The sequence below is a fragment of the Mirounga leonina genome, unplaced genomic scaffold, assembly GCF_011800145.1.
Source record: "Mirounga leonina isolate KUSES-001 unplaced genomic scaffold, KU_Mleo_1.0 Mir_94, whole genome shotgun sequence".
Lineage (NCBI taxonomy): Eukaryota > Metazoa > Chordata > Mammalia > Carnivora > Phocidae > Mirounga > Mirounga leonina.
This window is the reverse complement of record NW_023270855.1, coordinates 47,852,820-47,872,431: the sequence shown is the minus strand read 5'-3', so window position 1 is coordinate 47,872,431 and position 19,612 is coordinate 47,852,820. Positions and strand designations below refer to the sequence as shown.

General features: G+C 50.6%; 1 protein-coding gene across 1 annotated transcript; it reads left to right on the top strand.

Moving 5' to 3' along the window:
• Nucleotides 1-260: 260 nt before the first annotated feature.
• LOC118004974 (cytochrome P450 4F22) lies at nucleotides 261-18,984 on the top strand. The gene is made up of 12 exons (XM_034996577.1): nucleotides 261-612; nucleotides 4,205-4,349; nucleotides 9,288-9,341; nucleotides 9,453-9,580; nucleotides 9,791-9,912; nucleotides 13,275-13,542; nucleotides 14,786-14,852; nucleotides 14,963-15,092; nucleotides 16,596-16,729; nucleotides 17,638-17,702; nucleotides 18,339-18,421; nucleotides 18,807-18,984. The coding sequence occupies exons 1-12, from the start codon at nucleotides 391-393 to the stop codon at nucleotides 18,982-18,984; spliced, it is 1,596 nt and encodes a 531-aa protein (XP_034852468.1). The 5' UTR covers nucleotides 261-390.
• The last annotated feature ends 628 nt before the right edge of the window (nucleotides 18,985-19,612 follow it).

Here is a 19,612-nt window from a genome sequence, read left to right as displayed (position 1 = left end):
TCATGGCACCCCAGGGGAGAAGGTATCTATCCAGCAATATTTATCAGTCATTGGTTAAGAGCTGCTTTCAATGTGTGTGTGTGTTTAAATTTTCCAACATTCTGGCCATCCACGCATGGGCAGAGAAGTCAGGAGGGATGCCCTGCAAAGTCAAGGCTGAGGGCATGTGGACAGGGCACTGGTGCATCCATCTGGCCAGCCAGCTGAAGGTCATTGCTGGGGGGAAGGTTGAGGGGTTTCCTTGGGGTCCAGGACTCCTGTGTATTGAGCACCTACTGTATGCCAGGTACATGCTGCTTGACTCCACAGGCCATCCTGTGTCTGGTGCACACATGGCCAGAGGGTGGTTCCTACGTGCACTGACCCCCCCATCCCGTGTGTCCTCCCAGGATGCTGCCCATCGCAGAACACCTACTGCACCTCCTGGGAGTGGAGAAGACCTCGTTCCGCATGTATGCCCTGTCTGGGTTCCTCCTCTCCCTGCTCTTCTTCCTCTTCCGCCTGGTGATGCAGTTCCTGAGGCTCTGCTGGCGCTTCTACGTCACCTGCCGCCGCCTGAGCTGCTTCCCCCAGCCACCCCGGCGCAGCTGGCTGCTGGGCCACCTCGGCATGGTGCGTGTGTGGCTAGGCAGGTCCCAGGTATTCAGTAAGGATGATGGGCCTGACTGCTTCTGCCATCCCCCAGGAATCCGGCTGGAGCCATGAACAGACCCATTTTACAGGATAGGGGTGTGATTGAGGCTCAGAGAGGGCAAGCAGTTGACCTGAGGTCACACAGCCGGGATGAGGCAGAGCTGACTCTAAGGTTTTCTCTGTAATTTCAGGCTGTTGCCGAAGCAACAGGTGCTAGTGCCTGTGAAAGTCGTCAGGTTCTGTGATCCCCGGGTGGGGTGGGGGTGGGGGTGGGGGACTCCTGTCGATGTTGTTGCTCTGCCCCACCCCCACTGTGTTTGCACCCTCTCTCTCATTCTGGTACCTTGCCTTTCATTTCTTACTTCACATACAGGTGCTAAGCATTAGATCAGGTGCTTTAAAATATTAACTCAGTCCTCTTGACAATCCTAGGAGGAGTTCCCATGACTACCCCCATTTTGCTCCTGAGACTATTATGGCACAGAGAGGTTAAGTAGCTGGCCCTAGGTCACACAGCTCGCCAGTGGCATAGTTGGGGTTCAAACCCAGGCCATCTGGCTCCAGAGTCCCTGCTCTTAGCTCTGTATCCTCTGCTGCCTCTTGTTTCTGGATGACAAAACCTGCACTTTTTCAAAAAAGAGTTTCAGAGGTCAGAAGAAGGCCAGACTCCTGAGAGCACTGAGGCTTTTAGGGTCCTACAGTCCAGCTCCTAGCTGCCTGTGGCACTCATCTGGTCCCCCTTGCAGGCCTAAAGGAAACTGAGGGACAGTTGTGGAGATCTTCCTGGTTCAGGCCTTATGCCGAGTGCAGACGTGGACTTCGGAGAGCAGTTCAAGGGCAGTGGTCATCAGTGTGTGCCTGATGCCCATCTTTACCCTCTCCTGCCATGTGACCTTGAGCAATGACTTCACCTACCCGTGCCTCAGTTTCCCCATCTGCAATGTGGGGATTATGATTGTTCCTAATAACCTTGTGAGATTGTATTGAAAGTTCTTAAAGTCATGTCTGTGGCATGCTTGGCACTGAGCCTGCCATGCAGTGGTGGATGTGCTCAACTCCTGGGTCCTGCAGAGCCTGGAAGTATCAGGGGATTCTAGAAATATTTTGGATTCTACTTGGAGTGAGCATCCCAGAAGAAGGAAACAGGAGACACATTTCCAGTCAATAGCTCAAAGAACAATTTTTTTTTTTTAAGATTTTATTTATTTTTTAGAGAGCGAGTGAGAGAGAAACAGCATGAGAGGGGAGAGGGTCAGAGGGAGAAGCAGGCTCCCCGCTGAGCCGGGAGCCTGATATGGGACTCGATCCCAGGACCCTGGGATCATGACCTGAGCCAAAGGCAGACGCTTAACCATCTGAGCCACCCAGGCACCCTCAAAGAACATTCTATGTGGCTTTAGGAATGACTCCCCTGGGGCCAGCATTCACTAAGTTTTGCCCGTTTGTGCCTGAATCTCCTCCCTCCGTTTCACCTCCTACCTTTGCTTGGGCCTCATCCTCTCCTGCTGGACCATGGTCCAGCCTCCTTCCTGGGCTCCTGCCTCCAGTCTATCCCCCATCCTCGCCCCAGGAGGATTCCTGAAACCAACCACATCCCTCCTCTACTCACACACCTTACATGGCTCCCCACTGCTGTCTGGAGAAAGTCTCAGCTCCTCAGGTAGTGTTCAAGCCCCTTTAGACTCTAACTCCCACCCTACTCACGTCTAGTCCTGCAGAATGACTTCCTGTTCCTATAACCAGGCTCTGACTTCCCACCTCCATGACCTTTGCTGGAATTGTGCCCCCTGCCCTAAATATCCTTCTCAGTTAGATGAACTTCTACTCATTTGTCATTCCGCATATCCAGTACTCTTACTCTGAGAAGCCATCTGGCTTTACTGGTGGTTCTAGAGGTAGTAGCCAGGCTCTGATGTCCCAGACAGTTGGCCAGGGCCGGTTCTAAAGTCCAACCTTGACCCTGTGGACCCAGCATGCCTCCTGGGGCCATGAGTTCTGGGTGAGGCCATGGTTTCTCTTGGGTGTGGACAGGCTCAGGGCTGAACCTGACTGAGAAGGAGACACAGGAGCCAGAAAGAAGTCATTTATTGGCTTGTTCACTCATTCATTTATTCATTTGATCGGCAGTTGCTGGGCCTTGCAATTGGCCAGGCAAGGGGTTAGGTCCCTCTCCCTTAATTCTCACAGGCTGTGGAATAGGGATAGATCTTCCCAATATTATGGATTTGATCTTTGGAGCTCAGAGAGGTTAAGTGACTTGCCCAAGGTCACACAGCTGCCGAGAACAGATTTGAACTCTGATCCTGAAGTACTTCTGCCTTGTGTTTGTTAAGAGCAGGCATTTTGGAGCTGGGTGGCCTGTGTTCAAATCCTGGCTTTGCCACTGTGGCAGATGACTCCAGTGTCTGCCCGGATCCTTTTGCCCATTTCTGGATGTGATGGCCTGACCTCCAGCTGCCAGCACCAGAATTCTAGGGCTTTCTCTGGCCCTGTGCACTGTGAGCTTCAGACTTAATGCCCCAGGTGTGACCCTCAGCCAGTGACTGTGGGACTGTAGGAGTTGATGTATAAACACCTCAGCTCACTCTTCCTCTGCTGGGTTGACTTTGATACACGTGTCCCCCAGAGGTCCCCAGGAAGACAGCACTGAGTTGCCCGTGGCCATAACACCCTTGGCAACTCCCCCTTTGCTGGCTGCCTTCCCTCCCTGTCTCACTTTCCTTAGTCCCCTGCCCATGTTTTTGGGGATCCACCTTCAAACGAACCACTTGCCCTAGAACCCTTGTCTCAAGACCTGCTTCTGGGGAAGCCCAAACCAAGACAATCACTTATTCACCTGTAGCTTCAGACAAGTCATTTGACCTTTCTGAGCAAAGTAAAATGGGGAAAATAGGAGCAACGATGTCACAGAATAGTTGTGTGGGTTGAAGGTATGAGTATATGAAAAATGCCCCCAGCAGTGCCTAAGACTGCAAGCCCATGTACGTGTTAAAAGTGACAATACGAGTAGTTTATTCCTGACAGAGCAAGTACTCAATAAATGCCAATCATGATTGTGCTGACTGTTACGGTTTTTAATTTCTTTTTCTTTTTTTCTTTTTTTTAAGATTTTATTTATTTGACAGAGAGAGAGACACAGTGAGAGAGGGAACACAAGCAGGGGGAGTGGGAGAGGGAGAAGCAGGCTTCCCGCCGAGCAGGGAGCCCGATGCGGGGCTCGATCCCAGGACCCCGGGATCATGACCTGCGCTGAAGGCAGACGCTGAACCACTGAGCCACCCAGGCGCCCCCCGTTTTTTATTTCTTGAACACCGGCTGTGTGTCAGGCCCTTGTGCTGGGCTCTCTTGTTTTGTTCATTCATGAATTTTCTCAACCACCCTCAAGCAGAGAGTCGATTCTTCCCCACTTCTCAGATGAGGGAATGGAGGCTCACCAAGGTGCAACCCTCATACAGCCAATCCTACAGCTCTCCTGGGCTCGTTTGGAGGACGGGGGAGGTGGCGGGAGGGAAAGGTTGGGGAAGGTGGGGCTGGGCTCCTCCTCACTATCTTTCCCTACCACCTCCTGCAGTATCTTCCAAATGAGACGGGCCTCCAAGATGAGAAGAAGGTGCTGGACAACATGCACCATGTGATTCTGGTGTGGATTGGACCCATCCTGCCACTGTTGGTTTTGGTGCACCCTGACTACATCAAGCCCCTAGTGGGTGCCTCAGGTACGTGGGCTGGGCCTTCGAATGATGGGTAACCCCTTAACTCTCAGAGCTCACCTGGGCTTCTAGGCACGTAGGCTATCCAGGGGAAGGGCCATTTGAGTAGGGATTTGAAGGATGAATAGGAGTTCACCAAAGCAGCCACAGTAATACAGGTAGTGGGAATAGCATGGGAAAAGGTGGACAATATCTAAGAGTCCTGGGAAATTTGAGAGGATGTCTACCCATCTGGAAGTCAGATCCAAACATGTTTGGATAGACAATTGTTGGCCCAAGATTTTGTTAAGTGGTTGCTGATTAATTCTAAGCCATGGCAGCCCATTATTTGCCTTCTGACGTTCCCACTGCAGCTCTTCCAGCTTCACCTGGGCTGCCCCTGGTTGGTGGAAGAAGAGATGCGGAAGGATTGGTTCTCCCTTCTACAGTCCACACCTCTCCCAAGGTGTAGGACTCCCAGGTGTGCTTGGCAAGCTCTTGTTCAACCTTCAACACCCAGATCCAATGACCCCTTCTCCAGGAAGACCTGGGGGTGACCCTCCAGATGGATCATAGCTTTCTCCTCTGGGCTTTTCCATTCTCAGTCCTAACCCTCTAAGGCTGAGTGTGTCTGCATTCAGCCCTGTCCCCCTCATAGGAGTCTGGATCTGCAGTGTGGCCTTGCATGTAACTGGGCACCTCCAGAGACATCAGGGGCATTTGAGAGAGGAGGGAGGAATGAAAGAGCTCCAGGAATTTTAGATCTCTGGCCCCAGCTTGGGCCTCTGCAAACCCATGTCTAGAGACCACCATCAAGGCTGCCACCCTGGAGCCATGAAAGAGGAAGGGCTCCCATTCTTCCCTTCCCAGCTATGCTCTCCCCACCATTACTGCATTTGTGAGGGGATGCCCACGCCACTGCACAAAGGGGGACCTAGACCCTGGGAAGGGTGACTTTTCCAAGGGATGGGCACCAAGTTGTGGGAAGGGTCCTGGGCTAGGACTTAGGCAGGCTGGGCTCTGATCCTGGCTGGAGCCATACTTGCTGTGTGACCGAGAAATTCATCTAACCTCACAGGGCCTCAGTTTCTGCTCTGGAAAATGGGGTGGTTGTGAAGGCTCCAGATGATGTGGGTAGGTGCTCATGAGGGTTTGTTCTCTCCTGCCTTTTTCATATGCTGTTTTTCTTTCCCCTTCTCCTCATTCTCTCCTAACTCCTCCTACTTCCCCCCTACTCCTAAGAGTCCCAGTTTCCTGAGTACTGTCCTCCGTGGTTGTGAGACCCCAAGTAGAATAGGGAGTGAAGCCCCCAGTGTGGCCTCAGCGCATAGTAGATGCTCAGGCCTCTGCCCCTCCTCTCCTCTCCCCTCCCTTCCCTCAGGTCGGGCAGGACATCCACTACCTCCCCTGCTGGAGGAGTCAGATGGGGGGCTCTAGTTGGGAGGGTGGGGCTGTGAGTCAGGACAGACAAGCCTGGCCCCAAGCTGTGGATCACATTCCCCACTGGGGCCTCCACAGGGCCACACCTGGGGAACTCGCTGCTCGGGGCCCAAACACACACAGCCCATGGAGCCTGAGAAAGGCACGGCTCCTCTTGGACCTCTGTTTCTCCATCTTATATTGGGCAATTGGGATAGAGAGGATTAATGGGTGAAAGGAGGTGAAAATGATTTATGGAGTATGAAACGTGATATATAGGCATGTAATTATAGCTTGTCTTTCTACATTCATTTTGTGTGGGGTTGAAATTCACGTAACATATAATTAGCCATTTTAAAGTACACAGTTTTAAACCGTAAGGTATTTCGAGTGTTCCCAATGTTGTGCAACCCTCGGCTCTCTCTCGTTTCAAACTTATTCATAGCTCCATAAAACAGCCTGAACCCATTAAGTAATTACTTCCCATTCTCCTCTCCCCCCATCTCCTGGTACATCCCCCCAATCTCCTTTCTATCTCTATGGCTTTGCCTGTCCTGGATATATCATAGGAAAGGAATTATACACAATGTGGTCTTTTGCGACTGACTTCTTTCACTCAGCAAAACGTTTCTGAGGTTCATCCACAGAGTAGCGATGACCAGGTCTTTATTCCTTTTTAAGGCTGAGTAATATTCCATTGTCTGGATATATGGATATACCACATTTGTTTATCCACTCCTCCACTGACAGTTATTTGGGTTGTTTCTACCTTTGGGCTATTACAAATGATGCTATGAACATGCATGTATGTTTTCATCTCTCCTGGGTAGATACTGAGGAGTAGAAATGCAGGGCCATATGGGAATTCTACCTTTAACTTTTTAAGGAACCACCAAACTGCTTTCCACGATGGCTAGGCATTTATTTTTCACCAGTAGGGGCTTGCTGGGGGCTGGAGACGCAGATATTCATCTCACAAGTTCTTGACATCAGTGACCAATAATTATAGTCATAGTTATAAAAATAGCCAGCAGTTGGTTAATTATTCATTTGTGTGTACAAATATTTAATGAGCACCTGCCATGTGCCAGGAACATATTAGCTCATTGAGTTTTTGTAGGGATGCTACGAGGCAGGCAGGGTTGTTCTGTTTCTCCTGTGGCAGATGAGGAAGTGGAGGGACAGAGGGCTAACGTGCCCAGGTTTACACATGGAGTTAGTGGTAGGGCTGGGATTTGAACCTAGTGATATGGACTCAACCACAGTGATATGGACTTTCCTGCTGGGCACTGGGTAGGGCCTTTTCTTATATGACCTCATCCAGGGTAGATGTTACCATCCCCTTTTTACTGAAGGGGACACTTAAAATGGGAAAGGCAGCCTGGACACAGACTCTCCTGGAATCAAGTGATCAGAGTTGAAGTGGAGTAAGGACCTGAGGATGGGAGAACAAGGGTTCAGCTGGGGAGACTTCCTGGAGGAGGTGTCGGTGAAGCTGGGCCTTGAAGGATGTTTGGAGTTTGCCAGACTGAGTCTTAGGTGGAGCATTCTACCAGGACAAAGGTGCAGATGTGTGAAAGTACCAGGGGAGTTCAGGTGACTTGGGGTGTCCGGAGGGAAGATGATGTGTGGGGAGGAGTAGGCGATGAGACAGGAGGTAGACTCAGAGCACCTATGTGCAAAGCAAATGAGCTTGTGTTTTACCCTGGGGGCGTTAAGGAATGATGGGAGGTGTTTAAATAGGACAGCCATTGAACAGGTCTGTATATCAGAAAGACCTTCAAAGGGCCTAGGCTGGAGTCCAGATCCCAGAGAGTAAAGGAGTGACCAGAATTCTACCTTCTTCTCCAATGCTGCCTCTTCCTGGAAGCCTGCCTTGACTTCCAGCAGCCCTTTTTCTGTGCCTCCCTTTGCTTCTGGCATACCTTCTATCTTCTAGATAATTGTATGGCGTGCCTCTGCTTCCCTTTCTCACCCCACCTGGAGCTCCTCCAGGCAGGGTGTGGAGCTGAGCCATCTCTGGTCCCCAGCATTGCCCAGCATGGGTTGGGTAAAGGAAGATGGTAGAAGAGATGTTCTGAATGGGAGGATGAGTGGACAGATGACTGTGTGCACAATTGGGCAATTCCTAGCTACTGTGTGTGTAGGTGGCTGAGTCACATCTCAGATAAAAGTGACATCACTTGAGTTTCAGGTACTTCCTTTCTGGGCCCCTGTCCATTCTGTCCCAAGTCTGCTCAACACAGAAAGGGAATTCACTCACTCACCCATCCATCTATCCACCAATCCATTTTTGCATTCATTCATCCTTTGGTTGGTTCATTCAATAAAAAAGTTATTTAACACTAGGAGTGCCTGGGTGGCTCAGTTGGTTAAGCATTTGATTCTTGATTTCAGCTCAGGTCATGATCTCAGGGTTGTGAGATCGAGCCCCACGTTGGGCTCTGTGCTGGGCATGGAGCCTGCTTAAGATTTCTCTCCCAGGGCGCCTGGGTGGCTCAGTTGGTTGATTGTCCGACTCTTGACTTTAGCTCAGGTCATGATCTCAGGGTTGTGGGATCAAGCCCTGTGTTGGGCTCTGTGCTCAGTGTGGAGTCCACTTGTCCCTCTTCCTCTGCTTCTCCCCTGCTCTCTCTCTCCCAAATACAAAAATCGTTAAAAAAAAGATTGTCTCTCCCTCTCCCTCTGGTCCTCCTTCCTCTCTCCCTCTCTAAAAACCACATTATCAGTGATCAATGTGGTCCCTCCTCTCAAGGGGCCTGTAACTGGATGGATACAGCCTAGAGGGACTGGTGGAGGAGGGATAGCATCCAAGCAGAGAAGGATGAGGGGGAGTGTTTGAGGCAGAGAGGGCATGTGGTAGAAAGACCTGGAGCAGAGAGAGAATGTGACTTTTTCAAGGAGATGAGAAAATTCTGTGATGTTAGAAGATTGAGCATGTAGAGAATGGAGGATGGAGATGTTTTGAGAGAGGTCTGGACTGGGGTAGATGATTCAAGACTTTGAAAATGGTCTGAGCAGCTGTTGTTGCAGCTAATGGGTGTGAGTAGGAAGGGACATGGTCAGATCTAACATCTGATAAGACCTCCTGGGACCAGAGTGCAGGGCAGACTGGAGACGGAGAGCACAGGAGGTGTAATTCAGATGGCCTGAGTTGGCAGAAAAGAAGAGTGATTAGGGTGAAGAGGGCCATCCTGGATGGAGAGCACAGGTTTGGATGGAGGGCCAGCATGTGGGGTTATTTGGTGTATGTTGATGGGTGAGGTGGGAGAGACGTACAGGGGCAAGATGGGGCAGGGCCTTCAGTGCTAGCCTGAGCTTGAACTTTCTTACCAGAGTGATAGGGAGCCATGGGAGGTGTCTGAGCAGGGGAGGCTCATGTTCAGATCAGCATGTTATAAGGATCTTTCTGGGGCAGGTATAGAGGAGGAACTGGAGGGGTGAGGTGGAGGTCAGAGCTCAGAGAGGAGGCCCAAGGGGGTCATAAGCAGAGGTCAAGGGTCAGAACTCTGTTTTGAGTCACCACCAACTCTTCTCTCTCCATAGCTGCCATCGCCCCCAAGGATGACCTTTTCTATGGTTTCCTGAAACCTTGGCTAGGTGAGTGTGGGAGTGGGTGAGTGGGCTGGGGCTTTGGGGAAGAGGAGTGGGGTTTCTTGTAGGGTTTCAGAGTAATAGGAGAGGCCCCTAATCTCAGTCTTCTGGGCCCAGGAGATGGGCTGCTGCTGAGCAAAGGTGACAAATGGAGCCGCCACCGCCGCCTGCTGACACCTGCCTTCCACTTCGACATCCTGAAGCCCTACATGAAGATCTTCAACCAGTGCACTGACATCATGCATGTGAGTCGCAAGGTTTCTTGGGAAGAGGGTGTCCTGGGAGTGAGACTGGTCCAGGCTCCGACTCATGGGTAAGCTGGGTGATGTCAGGAAGCTTCACTTCCTTTACCCTATAAAGTGGGCTTATGGTAAGCAGGCAGCTAGGTCATTGGCAGCCTGGCTTAAAGTCTGCGGTGTCCATGTCAATTTGCCATGTGTCTCTTTCTCTTCCAGGGTAAATGGCGGCGCCTGGCACAGGGCTCAGTGGTCTCCCTTGACATGTTTGAGCATGTCAGCCTCATGACCCTGGACAGTCTTCAGAAATGTGTCTTCAGCCACAACAGCAACTGCCAGGAGTGAGTGTGGCCTCCCTGGGGAAGATAGAGGCCATTGCTCTAGGGCAAGGTGGTGGGAGAAGAAAGGAAACTCTCAGGTGTTAGGCATCCTGGGGCTATTGGTACTCTGCCACTGATGGGCTGTGTGTTTCTGAAAACTGACATCACCTCTCTGAGCATATCTCCTTCTCCAAATATGGAACCCCAGTTCCTTCCCCATAGCCATGATGTGAGTATTGAGATAATGTAAGTTGATGGTTTTGCATATAGTAGGTGCTTGATAAAAGGTAGTTTCCCTCATTGCTCCATGAAGAGTAGTTTGGCCTTTGGAAAGTGTCTCCCCATTTTCTGAGCCTCAGTGTCCTTTTTTGTAAAACAAGGATGACAGTCCTTAACCCTCTGAGAGATGTTTTAAGAATAAAATGATGTCAGGGCGCTTGGGTGGCTAGGTCGGTTAAGCTTCTGACTCTTGATTTTCGCCTGAGTCATGAATACAGGGCTGTGGGATCAAGCCCCATGTTGGGCTCTGTGCTTGCAGAGCCTGCTTGAGATTCTCTCTGTCCCTCTCCCTATGCCCCTCCCCCATGCTCCTACTCTAAATAAATAACACTTTGTGCTTAAAAAAAGAATAAAATGATGCCACAGTGCCCTGGCACACAGTAGGTGCTCAATGAATATTTGTTGAATGAATGAATAAGATAACCATTGTCCTGGTTCATTCATTCATTCATCAGATATTTGTTGTGTTCCTACTATGTGCCTGATACTATGTTAGCTACTGGGAATATGGTGATGAGCGACAGAACTTAGTACCTTGGAATTTATAGTCTAAGTGGGTATATATCGAATAAGAGACATCATAAATAGCAAGTTTGTAGCACATAGTAGGTCATTAATAATAAGCTGCTGACTTTGTTACTCTGGGCTTTGTAGGGTTATGCTTCAGTTGGGTAAGGTGGAGATGGCCTTTGTGATTGATTAGTTAATTAATTAATGTGGAAATATTTACTGAGTGCCTACTATGCACCACTCTTGGACTAGGCACTATGAATACAGTGGTCAACAAAATAGTCAAGGTCTTGCTCCTCTGGAATTTACGTGTTGGTGGGAAGAAAGGCAGTAACCATGCACAAATAAAGAAACAAGAAATGACAGACTGTGACAAGTGTATGAAAACAAGCATACTTCAGGACCAAGGACAGCCCCTTGCACACCTGTCCCAGTGATTATTTCATTTTTTTTTTTTAAGATGTATTTATTTATTTGAGAGAGAGAGTGCGAGAGCAAGCACAGGGTAGGGGGGGTAGAGGGGATGGAGGGGCAGAGGAAGAGGGAGAGAGAATCTTAAGCAGACTCCATACTGAGTGTGGGACCTGATGCAGGGCTTGCTCTCATGACCCTGAGATCAGGACCTGAGCCAAAACCAAGAGTCAGATACTTAACCAACTGTGCCACCCAGGCACCCCTTTATTTGTTTGTTTGTTTGTTTTTAATAAAAGCATTTTTTTATTATGTTATGTTAATCCCCATACATTACATCATTAGTTTTTGATGTAGTGTTCCATGATTCATTGTTTGTGCATAACACCCAGTGCTCCATGCAGAACGTGCCCTTCTCAATACCCATCACCAGGCTAACCCATCCCCCCAACCCCTCCCCTCTAGAACCCTCAGTTTGTTTTTCAGAGTCCATCGTCTCTCATGGTTCGTCTCCCCATCTTATTTCCCCCGCTTCATTCTTCCCCTCCTGCTATCTTCTTCTTCTTTTTTTTTTAACATATAATGTATTATTTTCTTCAGAGGTACAGATCTGTGATTCAACAGTCTTGCACACTTCACAGCGCTCACCAAGCACACACCCTCCCCAATGTCTATCACCCAGCCACCCCATCCCTCCCATTGTATGTTTTTTTTTCAATAAGAGTTTTACTGAGATGTAATTCACATACCGTATGATTCACCCATTTAAAATATACAATCCAATGGTTTCTAGTATATTCACATAGTTGTGCGACCATCACCATAATCAGTTTTAAAATATTTTCACCAAAGATAAGCCCTGTACATTTTAGCACTCACCCCCACTTCCCACTTCTCCCGGTGTAAGCAATCGCGAACCTTCCTTCTGCTGCCATAGATTTGTCTATTATGGAAATTTCATACTGATGGAATGATACAGACTTCTGTGTCTGGTTTTGTTTGGTCAGCATGTTTTCAAGATTCATCCATGCTGTGGCCTGTGTCAATATTTCATTGTTTAGGTTGCTGAATAATATTCCATTTACCACATAATACCACATTTTGTTTATTCATTCATCTACTGATGGACATTTGGGTTGTTTCCACTTTTTGTCTATTATGTAAACATTGGTGTATGAATGTTTGTGTGAACAGATGTTTTTGATTTTTTAAGTCTGTACCTAGGAGTGGAATTGCTGGGTTATGTGATAATCTTTGTTTAGATTTTGAGGAACTGCTAGACATTTTCCCCAAAGTAGATGTGCCATTTTATATTTCTATAATACAGAGTGTGTGAGGGCTCCGATTTGTCCACACCCTTACCAACACTTGTTATTATTTTTTTAAACACTTGCAATTATCTGTCTTTTTGGTTCTAGCCATTCTTAGTTAGGGTGAAGCGGCATCTCATTGTGGTTTTGATTTGCATTTCCCTAGCGACTAGTGCTGTTAAGTATCTTTTCATGTGCTGTTTGGCCATTTGTATATCTTCTTTGGAGAAATGTCTATTCATATGCTCTGCCCATTTTTAAATTGTGTTATTTGTCTCTTATTGCATTTTAAGAGCTCTTTCTATATTTTAGATACAAGTTCGCCATCAGGAATAGGAGTTCTCCCACTCTGTGGCTTGTAGGCATTTAGTCTTAGTGATGCTATGTCTATTTGGAAGTCTTAATCCTTTGGGCCTATTTTATTTTATTTATTTATTTAACATATAATGTATTATTTGTTTCAGGGGTACAGGTCTGTGATTCATCAGTCTTACACAATTCACATCACTCACCATAGCACATACCCTCCCCAATGTCCATCACCCAGCCACCCCATCCCGCCCACGCCCCTCCACTCCAGCAAGCCTCAGTTTGTTTCCTGAGATTAAGAGTCTCTTATAGGGCGCCTGGGTGGCTCAGTCGGTTGAGCAACTGCCTTCGGCTCAGGTCATGATCCTGGAGTCCCGCATCGAGTCCCGCATCGGGCTCCCTGCTCCGCGGGGAGTCTGCTTCTCCCTCTGACCCTTTCATGCTCTATCTCATTCTCTCTCTCAAATAAATAAATAAAATCTTAAAAAAAAAAAAAGAGTCTCTTATAGTTTGTCTCCCTCTCTGGTTTCGTCTTGTTTCATTTTTCCCTCCCTTCCCCCACAGGAAGATGAGCGATTACATCTCGGCCATCATTGAGCTGAGTGCCCTGGTGGTCAGGCGTCAGTATCGCCTGCATCACCACATAGACTTCATCTACCACCTCACGGCAGATGGGCGGCGATTCCGGCAGGCCTGTGACACCGTGCACCGCTTCACCACGGAGGTCATCCAGGAGCGGCGGCGGGCACTCCGCCAGCAGGGGGCTGAGGCCTGGCTGAAGGGCAAGCAGGGCAAGACCTTGGACTTCATCGATGTGCTGCTCCTGGCGCGGGTGAGGCTGGGCCCTGGAGGGTGGAGCCCGGCCCTGGTCGGCCTCCTCGCGAATTGCACCGATGATGTAAAATGATCAAGGTGCAAAGTAACATAGATCTGGGATGCAGGCAGGTGCAGCACGCGTAAGACTTACTGTTTTAGTTTGCTAGGGTTGCCATAACAAAGTGCTACAGACTGGGGGAGTTAAACCACAAATTAATTTTCTCAAGGTTCTGGAGACTGGAAGTCTGAGGTCAGGGTGTTGACCGGGTCGGCTTCTTCTGAGGCCTCTCTCCCTGGCTTGTAGATGGTGCCTTCTCACGTGTCTTCACATTGTCTTCCCTCTGCTTGTGACTCTGTGTAAATTTCCTCTTCTTCTAAGGACACCAGTCATGTGGGGCTAGGGCCCACCCTAAGGACCTCATTATAATTGAATTACCTCTCTAAAGGCCCTGTCTCCAAATACGGTCACATTCTGAGTTCCTGGGGTGTTAGGACTTCACCATATGCGTTCTGGAGGCGGGGGCGGGGGCGCAATGTTGCCCACCAGACTTATGATGATGAAATAACAAGACTTTGAAGAAATGTGGCAGTTGCAGACATTGCTTCTGTGGAATTTCTGAGCAGTGCTTGGGTTCTGGATTCAGACAGTCCCACGTTCCAGTTCTGGCCCTGCAGCTTAGTGGATGCTTGACCTTAGGCATCTGACTCTCCCCTCCGAGCCTCAGTTTCCCCATTTATGACATGATGGTCAGGAGGTGTGATTGCAGATCGTGGCTGGGCATCCAGCAGGCTCTCTGGTGTTAGCAGCTGCTCAAGAAACACAAACTCCCTTCTTCCCTTCGCCTTTCACTCTCCCTCCCACTTTCCATCTTTCTTTCTTTCTTTCTTTTTTTTTTTTTAAAGATTTTATTTATTCATTTGAGACACAGAGATACAGAGAGAGAGAGAGAGAGCATGAGCAGGGAGAGAGGCAGAGGGAGAGGGAGAAGCAGGTTCCTAGCTGAGCAGGGAGCCCGATGCGGGGCTCGATCCCAGGACCTGGGATCATGACCTGAGCCGAAGGCAGACACTTAACCATCTGAGCCCCCCAGGCACCCCGCTTTCCATCTTTCTTAGACAAGCTACATACCTCTGTCTGCCTGGAATCCTTCCCCCTACAGCGTGGCTTGAGAGAGGGGCTGATACCTTGACTTCAGAGGAGCCTTGGGATGTGGAGGGTGGGATGAAGTGGGCTGAGTGTCCTCTCCGGCTCATCCCAGGATGAAGATGGGAAGGAACTGTCCGATGAGGACATCCGAGCTGAGGCGGACACCTTTATGTTTGAAGGTGAGGACGTGGGGTGAGGCTGGGAGAGGCCAGGCGGGGCCCCGTTGTCTGAAAATTGCATCTTCGCTGTCTTCAGGCAGCCTCTATTTGAACTCCTCCTCTGCCTCCAGGTCACGACACAACATCCAGTGGGCTCTCGTGGGTGCTCTTCAACTTGGCCAAGTATCCAGAGTACCAGGAGAAGTGCCGGGAAGAGATCCAGGAAGTCATGAAAGGCCGGGAGCTGGAAGAGCTGGAGTGGTCGGTTTGGGGTCAGGGGGATGGTAGCAGCAGGTTGAGTCTAGAGCTCGCATTTATTTCTTGCTCTGGTCTGCACACATTTCTTGCTCTTGCCTGTATATTACTCTTGCTCCTGCAGGGTGTTGTTGAATGGGGTGGCATCCAAACAGATGTGTGGGTTCAGGTCTGTTCCACATGTCTCCTCATTCTCCTTGAACCAGCAGCTACCCTGGGCACATTCTTCTCAAGGCAGATTCCCAAAGCACAAAGAGCCACAGTTTAAAACCTCTACTTGCATTGTAACATTCCATTTAGCTAAAGCAAGTCACAGGGCCAAGTCCAGCATGAATGGGACAGGACATACATTCCACTCACCTGAGCAGAAGACACTGCAGAATCGCATACAGAGCGCACGGGGTGTATAATTCAAACACAGGTGTGGGGTGGGGGGGGAGTGAAGAATTGGGAAAAATAATCCAATTTACGTTAGATACGTGCCATGTAGAGCTGATTCTGGGTGTCTCAAAGGAAACACAGGAATACATAGCATCCAACACTGAGAAAGAAAACTCTTTTCTGTTCAGTGTCCACCTTTTAGATTTTGATATTAGAAAGACACTCTCAGTTGGATGCTGTTGTATCTTGAACTCCTTGCGAATCTGCCCCCCTGCCTTTTTAAAAAGATTTTATTTATTTATCAGAGAAAGAGAGAGCAAAAGCAAGGGGAGGGGCAGGCAGAGGGAGAAGCAGGCTCCCTGCTGAGCAAGGAGCCCGATGAGGGATTGGATCCCAGGACCCTGGGATCATGACGTGAGCTGAAGGCAGATGCTTAACCAACTGAGCTACCCAGGCGTCCCCTGAATCTGCCTTTTTAATGAAGGGATAAGATGGCTCAGTTTCTGAGGACTAGCTAGAATTTAATAACTCTTCTGTTTTCCCAGTGGTGTCTATGTTATGGGTACTTTTATCCCAGGCATGCTGTTTGCCCTTTAAGGTAGCAACATAAAATTTCTTTGAAAGAGAAAGAAAATGATCCAGATCATGGACCAAGGGTTATAATTCATCCAATTTGGAGCCCTGGAGTCCAATGGAACAAAGTTAATAATAGCATAAGGAGAGGATGTATGGGTTTTTAAATACTGAAATTGATCCATACAGGCAGGTAAACTGCTGCGGCCCCGGGCCCCCCTGCCTATCCTGGCACCCCTCCCAGCTGTCCTCTGACATTATTCATCAGTTAAAGGGTTAATGCTGGGCGTGCAGAAGCCTGCTGGTGCTGCTCTGATTGGTTGCGGGTCAGATATTTTGCACGCTGAGGATTAGTGATATGAGCATGCCCCAACTACAAATGCGGGAAGTTGGGGCAAGTCTGAGATCCTGGACTGGTTTCCTGTCTGGTTGCTTCTGAATGCATGTGCATGTGCATGGGCATGTGTGTGTTTGTGCGTGTGTTTGGGGAAGGGGTTGTTTGTTGCTGTGGCCTGGCCCCAAGTCACCCACCATTCCATGTTCCATGCTTCCCAGGGACGACCTGACTCAGCTGCCCTTCACCACCATGTGCATCAAGGAAAGCCTACGCCAGTTCCCGCCAGTGACCTTGGTCTCCCGCCGCTGCACGGAGGACATCAAGCTTCCAGATGGGCGCATCATCCCCAAAGGTGCCCATGATGTCCACCCGGCCGCTGGGCTGCTCTGCTGCCTAGGGGGGCCTGGTCATGCCTGCCCCAGGTGCACCCTCCTTGTAGATGGGGCAACTCTCTGTGAGGCTCTTGCTTCTGGGAGGAGGGAGGAGACCCAGCTGTGTAGGGGGTAGACAGAGATGGGTGAGTTCAGGTGGAAAGGCAAGAGTGGCTGTGGCAGCATGGGCCCCAGGAGGGTGCAGGTAGGGGAGGGACGGTTTCATTCAGTTGCCAGATACCCCTTGGAGACTAAGCCCAAGTGATGCCGGAGATCTAGAGAGGCCTCGTTCCCAGACCCAGGCCTTGAGTACCACCCAGTCTGAGGGAGACACAGCAGGGCACAGACATCCCAGTCACATGGGGTTAAGGATGGGCTAAAGGGAGGAACAGGGGCTGGAACAGCCCAAAATAAGGAGCAATGACTTCATCTGGGGTGAAATGCAGGGAGGGCTGCTTAGAAGAGGCAACATGAGCGATGAGGCTTGGAGGTTGAAAGTGAAAGAGAGAGCATATTTATGGAGCAGAGTCTCAGGGTGCAGGTAGTGAAAGACCTTGAATGCTAGGTTGAGGCATTTGAACTTGATCTTCAGGATAGTAGGGAGCCCAGGGAGGTATTTGAGCTGAGGAGGAACAATGTCAGATATGTGAGTGAGAAAGATCCCTGTGTGGCCAGCATGGCAGCTAGAAAGGTGACGGGAACCCTTTAGGGAGCAGCAGCGGAGTGGACACAGCAGCAGAATTTTTCAGAGAAGGATGGGCAGGAAAGAGTAGCAGATGGCTCATGGGAACAGCATGGCTCCAGGAAGAGCAGGGAAGGAGGAGGTCTTCAGAGAAGGCCCTGGTTCCCCTCAGCTCCAATGGCCCCACTGACCCCACCCTCCCCACAGGAATTATCTGCCTGGTCAGCATCTATGGGACCCACCACAACCCCACCGTGTGGCCTGACTCCAAGGTGAGCCCCTGCCTCAATTCTCCATTCCCTCAGCTTCTTCCTCCTCAGAAGGGGTGGTCCTGGGGTGGTGAGGCCTCCCTACTCTGCTCCCCAGGGACCCAGATGGCCTGGCTGGGTAGGGAGCTTGAGTGCCCCTCCCCCATCCATTCACTCACTGTTGATTCATTAGGTCCACAAATATTTATTGAACACCTCCTGTGTGCCAGCCTCTGTGCTGGGCACTGAGGACAGAGGAAGTTACTGCCTTTGCCCTCATGGAGCTCATGGTTTAAGTTCAGGGGAAGAAAATAAGCAAAAACTATCATTGTTGTTATTGATACATGCACAGAGGAAATAAAAACTGGAGTGGGGTGGGGGGCACTTTAGCTCAAGTGGTGAAGAAAGGCGTTGGGGAGGAAGAGATATTTGAGCTGAGACCTGAAAAGTGTGAAGAGCAGGGAGAAGCCTGTTCCAGGCAGAGGAGACAAGAAGTGCAAAGGCCCGGTGGTTGTAATGAGCCTGGCATGCTTGAACAACAGAAAGAAGAGGGTGTGGCTGGATTGTAGTGAGGTTCTCTCTGTCCAGCCGAAGGATGGGGGCCAAGCTGTGATGACTGGGCCAGGCCCCCAGACTCACCCCCAGGCTAATCCTGCCTAGGTGTACAACCCCTATCGCTTTGACCCGGACAACCCACAGCAGCGCTCCCCACTGGCCTACGTGCCATTCTCCGCAGGACCCAGGTAACTCTTCTTTTTCCCTCAGTCCAAGCCAAGCATAGGAGGGTCACCGAGGCCAGTGGAAGGTCAGGGATGTGCCGATCAGGAGCAGAGACCACCTCCCACCCAGATGTGCTTTCTGCCAACCCGGCACCCTCTTCATGCTTTCAGTGTACCAGGATGTCCCCTAATCAGACTCTGTGATAGTATCCCTGGGTATTGAGCAACTACTGTGTGCCAGGCCCTGAGTTCTGGGCTCATATGCTCCCAACGACTCTGATGCCGCTGCCCCCATTTTACAGAGGAGGGAACTGAGGCTCAGAGGGGGAGGTCATTTACCCCGGGACTCCCCCCTTCCTGGCTAACACAGCCGCTGAGCTGAGCCCCACCCCGGTGCCCCTTCCTCTAGGAACTGCATCGGACAGAGCTTTGCCATGGCTGAGATGCGCGTGGCCGTGGCGCTGACGCTGCTGCGCTTCCGCCTGAGCGTGGACCGAACGCGCAAGGTGCGGCGGAAGCCCGAGCTCATCCTGCGCACGGAGAACGGCATCTGGCTCAACGTGGAGCCGCTGCCTCCGCGGGCCTGAGCGCTGGCGCTTCCCTGCGGAACTCCGGGGGCCCAAGCCCCGCCCGGAGAGGCCCAGGCCCCGCCCCCGAGGGCCCAGGCCCCGCCCCCAAGATCCTGAGGGCAGAAACCACGCCCCTCGAAGTTCACGTTCGGTTCCCAGAGGACCAGCTCCTCCGTGGAGAAGCCTGACGGTGCAAGCCACGCCCCTCACGACAAGGCTCCGCCTCCTGGCGGTCTGGTCCCGCCCCTTGAGGTCCAGGTCCTGTCCCCTGAGGGCCCGTTCCGGCTCTCCTGCTTGAGGCATCAGGCTTGGCCAAATCTTGGGCCCAGACCCCTCCCAGGATCCAGAGCATTCAGGGCCTCAGGCCCCACCCAGCCAGCCACCCAAGGACTTAAGACCCAACACCTAAGGCCTCTGGGATTCGGGACCAGTACCCCCGTGGATTCCGGCTGCCTTCCAAGTTGAGGACTTGGGAGCTAGAGCCCGAATTTAGAGCCCTGAGCCCGGACATCACCTTCTTGAGGCTCCTAGCTCATTTGGGCGAACTCCTCTGGCATCTGGCTGCCTCCCAGGGCTCAGGATGTGTGCTTCTGCTGTTTGTAAATCTAGACCCTCCCTCACAAGCCCCTTCCTTCCTCCCTTGCTG